Source organism: Hakea prostrata, chromosome 7, assembly GCF_041222555.1.
Source record: "Hakea prostrata isolate BN-2017 chromosome 7, UWA_Hpros_2, whole genome shotgun sequence".
NCBI lineage: Eukaryota > Viridiplantae > Streptophyta > Magnoliopsida > Proteales > Proteaceae > Hakea > Hakea prostrata.
The window spans coordinates 69,308,419-69,319,694 of record NC_142606.1 but is presented as its reverse complement, the minus strand read 5'-3'; the positions used below and the strand labels follow the sequence as shown (position 1 = coordinate 69,319,694).

Here is an 11,276-nt window from a genome sequence, read left to right as displayed (position 1 = left end):
TTATTTTATTATTATTCATCTTTTAACAAAAAAAACTGTAGTGTTGATAGCAATCAAACAATGTCGAATGCAAAAATCTGCAACTGCCAACAGATTTAGTCTCTCTCACATACACACCCTACCCTTTGCAATTGTTTTATCGTGAGAACTCATAGTTCATAAGTTCAGGTATGGATACGCATGGCAATTAATCAGTCTACATGGCAAGTAATATTTTGCAATAACTCGATCCAATAAGTTGTGTACGACAATTGTATTTTACATGGTTAATACGCGTTTTAATACAATTGATTTTTATAAGTGCGAGAGCAAAAATATGGGGGATGATATGAGTCTGGATCATCTCCCCTAATGAATAGCACTTTGTGCTCTACGGACACTTCTCAGCCATAAAATTGGGTGGGGCCCACAGGTAAAAATATATTTAAAAGGAGCGAAACTCATAGTAGTACCCATAGTCCCCTGTATTTTGTGTCCGAAAAGCGTTTGGAGAGCATTAAGTGCTCCCCATAGTGCTCCCCATCAGGGTCACAGATCCAAACTGCGGTGAGATGGGGTTTTAGTCTACGTAAAAATCAAGAGCAAACTAATTTTTGCAATTAAATTCAAAGTTTTCATGCCTACATAACCAAAAGCCTTTTAACCCAAAAAAATAAGTTTGAGACCCATTTTTATTCTTTAGATCTTTACATCTAAATAAATAAGACAAATATATAAAAAATATCTGTCCTGTAACTCATTAAATCCACAAAACAATGTTTAAAACATAAAAAAATCATTTGTGCATGATATATTATGTTTGTTTAATTTTTATTGTCAAACAATTCCAATATGTCCTTGTACTCTGATGTTATTTGATGCAATGTGTGCATGTCCTCTTTTTTTCTTTTTTTTTTGCAATAATCTATGATAACTTTCCTTACCCTTTATATATTCTCATATAAAAATATATTTGTTTCTATGATCAAAGGTTCTAAAATAAGTATACATCCCTTCTATTTGCCCTAAACCATGAATTTTGTATTATTTTAGTGACCACTGCACCCAATTGCAACTTGCAATGCCTATTGGCCCTACATTTTAATGATGCAACCATTACTCTTAGGCCATCCTCAATATTATGAATATATTTAAAGCATCAAAATTTGTTTTGCATGGTTTTTTCAATTCCTTGTTGCTTTTCACATTATGACATTTTATGGAAAATGAACTAAATAACTTACAAATATATTAAATCAACCAATAAAGGTGACGGTTGATTATGGCAAGTTGTGAGTATTTTGATTTGCGAATGAAGAAGCATGAAGAGAAAAAGGAACACAATAGGAATGAGGGTTTTGTGAACACATATAAGGATTAAGGTTTTTTATGGTTTTTTATTTATTAAATAAAACATAAAACCAATTAGTATGCCATTTAATACACTAATTAGTAAGAAAATAGCTATGGGTAGGTTTCCAAGTCGGGGTATGACATTAAGTGTGTGATGTCCCGCTTCTTTTATATTATTATTTTATCATTGAGTTGGAATGTTTCAATTCTCAAGATTACTAAAAGATCATGGTGGTTGGACCACGTGTCAAGATGGTTTAACCAAATAGTTCGAGCGTAATTAAATGATAGCTTAAATAGAATAGAATTTGATTCCAATTAGTATTTTGGTCGAGATTTGACATCACTTATGGGTCTCACAATAATACACCCCCTCTTCCTCCCACACTGACGTGGATATCAAAAGTGGGTGATATGTCATGCATATACATCATAGGTATTTGTTAAAGTAATATGGTGAAGAAAGAGAAGTGAAAAGATAGAACTATGTGGATGCGGTTCTGCATAAATAAAGAGACTATAGAGAGAAGAGAGGTGAGAGAAAGTGAAGAAAAAGAGTAGAGAGAGAGAAGAGAGAAATTAAGAGGAGAAAGAGGGAGTTGAAAGAGACGGGAAGAGAGAGAGAGCTAAAGGGACAAGAGGAGAGAGAAGAGAGAGAAGAGAGATAACGCAAACAGAAAAAGACAAAGAGGAGAGGAAAGAGAAAGTAAAGAGAGAGAAAGAGAGGGAAAGCCTGTTTGGTTTCTGCGTACTCGGAATAGCCGATAATCATCTTAAATACAGGAGAAAGGGCAGGCTTTCACTAAGTCAAGATCAATAAATGTATATGGAATACGAACAGATAAGTGATATTGACCAACCGGTGTATGTTATAAGTGTGTGATTCCACTTAATAGACAAGTAGCATTCACATGTTAATACAAAATTTATCTTATTTATTCACTGATGCAATCTATAGAAAGTACATGATATATTGTTTTGTGAATAAAATAAAAATGCATGGAATTGAATGACAGCTTAAGAACTTGATTGGAGTGTTTGAATTGAAATGATAATAATATGCTTGAAGTGTTAAATTATGAATTTGAAATGATGCATATGATTGTTAAATTTAGAATTATCATGTTCTCTTATTTAAATGATTGGATTGTATGAATTGTTTTAAGTTTTATTCATATAAGACTAAGTGATGATTAAAATGCAAGAGGTACATTGAAATAAATAGGGTATAGTAATGCAATACTAAAATTGAATATAAGAAAAATAAAGAAAATTGAGGAAATAGTAAGAATAAATAAATAAATGAAATGTTAATGGCTTCTGTAAGTCCTGGTACTTAGTGTGCCCAAATAATATGGTATGAAGCAAGACTGAAAAGTGAAAAGAAAATGGATGAAATAATAAGAATAAATAAATAAATAAAATATTAATGGCTTCTGTAAGTCCTGGTACTTAGTGTACCTAAATGGAAGGACATGTAGCAAGACTGAAAAGTGGAAAGATAGACTAGATAGATGATGACCTCCTATGGAGAACACCTAACCTTGTACCAAAAGGCTGAAAAGAGAATCTCTTAATGAGAACCTCTAAGACTGAGACTGAGACTGATGCAACTTGTGTGGTTTAAACTGAAGGTGTCTTTTATACAGATAGTGCTTAGGCTAGGTGTAAATAAAAAAAAAAAAGAAAAAGAAAAAAGAAAATTGGAATGCATAATGCTATATAACTTTGATGTGATAATCGATGCATAATGAATTGTCTGACTTACTTACATGGTTGTTTATATTATTTATTGGGCCGCGAAGCTCGCTATTGTAAATGTTGACAAGTCCCCAAATATATGACAAGGACAAGGGTGTTGCCACCCAATAACGCCTTTAAAGTAGAAAATGAAAAGTCTTTTTATTTTTGTTACAACTAATGTTTTCTTAAATGGATTTGTGAATGTATATATTTATTTTGAGGCTGTATGTACTTAACTAGATATTGTTGAAAACTCAAATATAAACATAACAAGGACTATATACATATATTTACAAGTCAAACTGTCAAATAGGTTATCAGTTTTCGTCATTGAAAACACTTAGTTTAGTATTGTTTTTAGTGGGCTATAAACAAATTCAAATTGAGAGGAACAGTCATGTGCCCTGGTTGAATGTCTATAATGTGGACTCCATCAAGCCTTGAAAACTGCAGTCGTGACAAAGCGTATGCTTAATATACAAGAAAATTTTTTTTTTTTAATTATACGCTCAGAGGCGCATATTAATATAGCAATTAATACGCAAATTTAGTAACTGCGGTGAGAACTGATTTTTACAATTTTTCCACAATTTTTCCACCCCATTTCTTGTAAAAATCCTACATTTTTATGTGTGACTGTATAAAATGAAAAAATGAAATACAAATATTATCTTATTTATCATGATACCTACATTTTCGATTTTTCTATAAAATCCTTTCATTTTCCCTATTGCTCTTCTACGAACTGTAGGTCTCACATTTTTTTATCTTTTCCATTCTTCTTTTTATGAGAATGTGGTGGCTGAATAGCAGTGCACGTTGCTCAGTTGAACGCTCATAGAAATACTGCAGTCAAATTTAGTAAGATTAAATTTGGATCATCATCATCAATGGTTCAAATATAATTTAATAAATTTAATGGTAGGATTTACTTGGCCGGTTCAGCTACATTTATGCCTTTTCTTTCTATTACAAAACAAATGGTATGGTACCTTTCGTTTTTATGTCTTCCCTATTTATTTGACAAAAAAAATATCTGTGATGTGGATAACAATAAAAAATGCCCACTGCAGAATGTGCAACAGCCATTAGATTAGTCTCTCTCACGTACACACCCTGCACCCTGCAATCGTTTCCTTGTGAGAACTGATTTTTTGCAGGACATCTTGATGAGCCTCTGTTCCATTCATCAACGCTTGATACAGAAAGGTCTCAATCCAAGCGGTTCTTGAAGAAGGATCTAAAGAGATGTCAAGCTGGTGGGACCACGTCCACATTGTAACCCTTTTTCTGTATATAGGTCGGCCAAGCGAATTTTGAAACGGTGGCGAACTGTTCGGTGTCTTATAGTCTTGTTTGCTCATCTCTCTATTAAATATTTTGACTTGAAAATTTTTCCTTCTCAGTTCTTTTCCAAGCCTGCAACAGCTGAGGTGGGCGGAACAAATTTCGAGGCAACATTAGAAGAAGGTTGAGAAAAATGAAACTAGAGAATCCAAATTTACATAACTTTTCCGGTTAGCGAAAAGTTTATTTTAAAAAATGGAAAAAACTAGATTTCGTGATAATTGATAATGGGTTTCATGGGTTTTTCGATTTCTGTTCTCTAACCTACTAGATAAAACAGATTGGGCTTTGAAGTTTGAGCTCACAAAACGAACAAGAGAGAGACTTTGTGTTTATTAGTAGAAAAATGAGTAACTGGTTGGGGTTTTCTCTGACTCCACACCTGAGTATCGACGAAGGTTTTGGTGGAGATGGAGAGGGAGGTTACTCTTCACACATGTCGGTCATGCCCTTGCGTTCTGATGGTTCTCTTTGTGTTTTGGATGCTTTCAGGCGTTCTAATGGTGGAGGTACCATGAAGCGCTGCAACTATAATCTATTAGCACTTATCATTTCTATTTCTCTCTTTCATGGGTTTAACCTTTACTGTTTCTTTCACTTTTTTTACTCTCTTTTAAATTTTTTTCTTTGTTTTTCATTTTTCTGCTTGTGCATGTTTCATATCTGCAAAAGGAAGTGTTCTTCATTTTTATGTCATTTTTCTTGTCATTTATGGTTTGAGATAACAAAATAAACCTGTTATTTGATATGGGTTTTTATCATAGATTGGAGATTCGAGAGCAGCATGGGTACTGCAACTAATCCTGATAGAGAAGGACCTAAACTTGAAGATTTCTTGGGCGGTTACTCTAACCCATCTCAAGAAAACCACAATGTCTATTTCCCAAGCGAGCAAGAACCTATTCATCAAAGTGATGAGACTCCCGAGAATGGTTGTGGGATCAATATGAATGTACCTCCAAGCTTCAACACTAATGGTGAAGGAGAAAATTTTCCAAACCCATCACCATTAATCCAATCTTACCATTATAACGATGACACCCACGCTTTGATCCCCTCTGTTCCTCTCCATGTTCCTCTCGAGAATGGAACTTCAATTTCTGGGTTCAAGTCATGGTTGCGTCAAACACCATTCTCAGGTGACAAATCATCCTCTGAAGCAAACAACTCTAATTTTGACTCACTCTCGCTGTCTGTAAGCCATGTCTCTGAGTCTGGAACTGCCATAGCTGCTGCACCTTCTTCGTCCTCAGGCTCTGAGAACCGGAAACGCTCTGTTGCCAAAGCTCTCATCCGAGAACCGGTTCCACGTAAATCAATTGATACATTCGGACAAAGAACTTCTCAGTATCGTGGTGTCACAAGGTTAGCTGCTCTTTCTTTGGAATCATTTTTATTTTGTTTTGGGGTTTGAGATATGTTCTTCCTCTTCATTTGGAGCCATCTTTAAATTATTATTATTATTCTTTTGTGGGTGATACAATAAAATAGGCATAGATGGACTGGGAGATACGAAGCACATCTATGGGATAACAGTTGCAGGAAGGAAGGACAAACAAGGAAAGGAAGACAAGGTGAGAGGAACGAAGAATCTATCTCTAAATCTCCCTTTCTTTCCCTTTCTGCCGTTTTAAATGTCTGAGCTGAAGCATGTTAGTGTTTTCGTGAAGGAATATACTAATAGCTCTGTTTCTTCTTCTTATCTGTTGGGCTTTCTCTGGTGGTTCAATTCATTGCTTCTACATTGGAGCAGTTTACCTTGGTAAGCGGTAGTAAAAGCTTCTATTTCCATTTTCATGTCTTTTCGTTTTGTCAGATTACTTGATCTTTCTCAGGGAGTAAATATTTACTACTTTTAATGTGAAGTTGTAAACTGTAGTTCTGTGAAGAAGAAGAAGAAGAAGAAGAAGATATTGGATGCTGTGCAATGTTTATTTATTCATTTTCTTTTTTTAAAGTTTTATGTAATGTTGATTTGATTAGGTGGGTATGACAAGGAAGAAAAAGCAGCTAGAGCGTATGACTTGGCTGCACTAAAGTACTGGGGTCCTACTACTCATATTAATTTTTCGGTAAGGATTGCCACAAAGGGGTTTCTATGGTGAACCCCACCCATCATTGTCCCTCGTCATTTTCATTCTCAGTGCAAATCTGGAAACTCAACTTTGAGACTTGTTCCAACCAATTTCTTTGTATGGTAACATGTCTATGCAACTTTGTTTTCAATTTCAGTTGAGCACTTATGAGAAAGAGCTTGAAGAAATGAAGAACATGACCAGGCAGGAATTTGTTGCCAGCTTAAGAAGGTCCTTTTCTACTTTTCTTTCTTTGGGAAGAGGACAGTAAGAGTTAAATTGATCTGAATAGTGCTGTAAATGTTGAGAAATTATCTTGTCTCTATAAATACTTTAAAAAAGTTAAATAATTAATGGGGGGAACTGGAAAGGAAGCAATGTAATGGATGTCCATTTTCATCTATTTGTTGTATGTATACAGGAAAAGCAGTGGCTTCTCTAGAGGAGCTTCTATGTACAGAGGGGTGACAAGGTCCTGTCAGAATACCTTTATTGTTGAAGACTCCATTATTTACTGCTTTTCAGTAATTAGACATTTAATCTGTCCATGACTTCTCTGTGTAGGTGACACTCCCTTTAATTTTATTCTTAAGCTTGTGTCTTAACTTTAACAGACATCATCAGCATGGACGGTGGCAAGCAAGAATAGGAAGGGTTGCAGGAAACAAGGACTTGTACCTTGGAACATTCAGTGAGTGTTGAGCTTCATATTTTTGTCTTCTCCCTCTCCCCCGTTTCGTGTTTTCTTTTCCTCTTTTTATGCTCATTCTTAAATTGCTAGGACAGGGGGCAACATAAACTGGTTTAACTTACTAAATCATTAGAATTTGTTTACTAGCAATTGAGCTGTGGTGAAGCTTGAACGAATGTAGAAATTATTTGCTTTTACTGGTTATGGATAATCTTCGTTGATGAATTGTCACTCTTTTAGGAGGTGGATTATAATTTTAACGAGGATGTGTGAATGACAATATTTTTAGGAGTGTTACATGTGAAATAACATTGCCCTTGTTGGAAAAAATTTTGTATGTATGTTATGTATTAAATGTAAATGTTTATTAGGCACCTAGGTGGGTGCATGTAATATAGGGGGAGAAATATGTACTGCGAGACACTTGGGTCTTGTTATTGGACTTTTCATGCATTATTGTAGGTTGTAGTCTCCATAGAATGATATATCAACTCTTGTTTGATTGATTTTTAAGATGTTATTTGAAGTCCAGGATCAATGGTAATTTATGCTATGGATTGAATAAATTTATATGAAATGTGCCAAGGCATTGAACAGCCTCTCAGCAAAAACTGTTGGGGCAAGGCGAAAATTGCCCCCGGGCCTCGCTTGTGTGGAAGCCTATGGCTCTGGGTATTTGCTCTTTGCCCGTTATATATTGTGCCACAAACCGTAGATGTTCTTGGTATCGATTCATGTCTTGTAGTTGTTATGCACTTGTGGTATATTAGCCTTTCAGATCTGACACTACCCTAGCATCTCTAAATACGGGTGGTAGTGTTATTGTGGCATTTCTCTTTCTGACTTGGACCTGTATTATGGGAGCAGCCCTCCCATGGTGGTGGGGTATTTTGGGAGTCAAAGCTGGAAGGACCGGCCAAACCACAGAAATTGCCAGAAATACATACCAATTAGTTGTTTGGGGAAGAGGGGGGGGGGGGTCACAGTGTAACTGTATGTATTATGTACGTAGGTAATGTAGGAGACAAATACAAGTATGAGAACCTAGGTTGCACTGATGACTTGGGTTGGGTTGGTCATGGTTGTACAAATGTAGGTTTTTGGAGTTTGGACTTTTAATGGGTACATCATTAAATGGGAGTTTGGTTTTATGTATAACAAGGTATCAAAAGTTAGATAAGTTCTAAATTAATAAAAGTTGGATTGATCTTGTGATGAGTATTTGAATGTATTCTGAACTGGGTCGAAAAAAAGAAGAATGTAAGGCTACTACTATATAGCTGCTTAAGGTGAAAAATGAAGGATCTCTTTATCTTCTTATTTTGTTTTCAGGCACTCAGGAGGAAGCTGCAGAAGCATATGATATTGCCGCAATCAAGTTCAGAGGGACAGGTGCAGTGACAAATTTTGATATTAGCAAGTATGATGTCAAGCGTATTTGCTCCAGCAGCACTCTCATTACGAGTGAACTAGCAAAACGCTCGCCGAGGGAAACTGCTGTGGTTGTTGCTGAAGACAACAGCTCTTCTGCAAACTCCTCTGCACCACCTCTACCATCTCAATCACATCTTGCCATTTCGAATGGTGAGTCGGATGATTTGGGAGATGTGATATGGGCCAACAGCACAGAAGTTCAGCAGCAACATAACCTTAATTCCAGTAACACTTTGTCTTCAATGAGCAACCCAAGTTCTTCAAGTCTGCAAAGCTCAAAGCAGTCTGGTGCATTGCAGAACGAGTATGGAATTGGAGGAGGAGAATTCTCGCAAGCATTCTTCTCCTCATTGCATGATGATCCTAAATATGAAGATGACACCAAAGGTGGTGGTGGTGGTGAAGAAGATCACAGTGCAAGCAACAGTGGAGGAGGAAATATGGATTGGATGGCAGCAAGTAGGCCAACGAATCTATCAACAGTTCATCAACTTCCCATGTTCGCTTTGTGGAATGACTGACAGTGAGATTGGGAGAAATCAGAGATAGAATGAAGAAGAATTAGTTAGACATTTTGAAATGGTATACTGGGAATACGTATTCAGTAGGGTTGTTAAAAAAATTTCATTCTGTACACGGAACTCGAAAACTCTGTATTGTTAGTTCTGACCGTTCCTTACTTCTAACTGGTAATCGGAGATTTTGGTTTTCTAGACTTTAGCATTTCATGTTGCCATTTGCACGAGATATTGAGGCATGCCATGGCTATGGAAGGCTCAACCTTTAATTGGCTTGGAATCTGATTGGTTATTACTTTGTCACCCTAAGTTATCTTTTAATATTAATGCCATCCTTTTAAGTTGTTGAATTTATCAATTGGATCTCTATTATTAATACAGTTTGTAATACATTACTTATAATTAATTTTGTTTAAAAATTTTGTGAGAATTTATAATTGGGAGATGAAGAAATTGAAAAATGAGACATTTTATTTTTCAAAAAATTTAATTTGTTGATATTAACAATTAATTATAATTTCTTAATAATAAAGGGGTGTTAGTTACATGTTTTCATCTTATAAAGGATCTTATTGATAAATTGAAGAACTTACGCACAATGATGTAGGTTCATTCTCATTTTTTATTATGCTTATTTAAAAAAAATAATTACAAGACATCATTATTCAATGATAATGAATAAGTGAGAAAAGAAAAAAGAAGAAAAAAAATAAGAATTTTTATAAAAAGAATGTGTATTGATTATTTTATCCTTATCTTAACTGTAAAATTAAGTAAATCTTTGCATAAATGACAAGAATGAAATTCTCCGACAATGATTTTAAAGGTTTTTTTTTATTTTAAATAAAAATATAACTTATAATAGATACCAAACAATTTAAAATAATAAAAAATTCTCATAATCATGAATGATAATTGATAAAAAAAAAAACCTTAAAAAGCTTGAATGTCGGGTGGCATGTTATTTTTTTTATCTCATTTTTTTTAATTTCATAAAATAGATAGATATTTGTTAAAGAAATGTGAAAAATAACAAAATGAAATACACATTACAAAAATATTACATTTTCTTTCATTCTCCCTCACTCTATTATAACTGGCTTCACATTCTGTTTTTTTAACTATTTCTTTTCACCCCACCCACCCTGCGAACAAACGCAACAACATTTAGGAATGACGTTAATTTTCATGCTTTATTACACACCAAAATGTTCAATAAAATTTATCCCAGATAACAGAGCATCAAGGTACGATCTCCAAAACATTATTTGCCACGCCAGAGGGATTATATGCCACGTGTCTTATGTAATTAAAGGAAGTAAAACATGGCCGAGTGAAGAGGAGACACGAATCAGATTACCTGACGCGTGAAAGACTATGGAGTATGGAGGATGTACAAGACGACAAATTGGAAATATGTGTTTAGGGTTTGGCCGTCGTGATCGTACGTGCCGGCCCTGGCAGATGTGGTCTATGCTAAAGTGCGCTTGGCGTTCATTTTTTTTATTCTAATCTCGGTTTCGACGTATTTGCTGGGAAAGTGGGAATCAATGAATCATCAATCATGGCATGGAAGCGCGTGGCCCCATGCGAAGTGTGAGAACTAAGCTTTCACGCCATAACGAAAGGTTGACTCAGGATTTTGTCTTCTAGAGTCAATGAGGTCACGGTCACCGATTACAATGCGCCCTCAGGAATCAGGATCATTTCCTTCCTTGGCCTAAAAAAGAACTCGATTACGACGTTTCGGATCGAGTTTCGGTTTATTTCAAGTCTTTTTCTTTTTTAAGATTTTGGTTAATTCAAGATCGATTTATATAGCTATTGGGCCGGTACGAGAATTTTTGGGTGAAAGAGGCTGGTACGAGATCGGTTCTATAAAAATAGGTTCTATGCAAGGTTCGAAATGTTGCCGATATTTGGGCATTAGTGGCTGTCGACACCATAGACATAGCAAAATGTCGTTGACAATTGGATTTGTATCAATGAAAAATTGATCGCCGGTTTTAGGAGATATTTAAGGTCATTTTTGTCCAAAATTTATTGATTATTCTAATTTGAGGCCAATAAATATATTGAGAAGTTTATTTTTGTTTAAAACATCACTTAAACTAAAGTTTCTGATTGGCGCTTGCT

General features: G+C 35.2%; 1 protein-coding gene across 1 annotated transcript; it reads left to right on the top strand.

Moving 5' to 3' along the window:
- Window positions 1-4,735: 4,735 nt before the first annotated feature.
- On the top strand, window positions 4,736-9,260 carry LOC149011870 (AP2-like ethylene-responsive transcription factor AIL1). Its single transcript, XM_089163212.1, has 9 exons — window positions 4,736-4,931; window positions 5,187-5,787; window positions 5,914-5,996; window positions 6,176-6,184; window positions 6,406-6,494; window positions 6,655-6,728; window positions 6,919-6,969; window positions 7,112-7,188; window positions 8,521-9,260. The coding sequence occupies exons 1-9, from the start codon at window positions 4,769-4,771 to the stop codon at window positions 9,141-9,143; spliced, it is 1,770 nt and encodes a 589-aa protein (XP_089019338.1). The 5' UTR covers window positions 4,736-4,768; the 3' UTR covers window positions 9,144-9,260.
- Window positions 9,261-11,276: the final 2,016 nt, after the last annotated feature.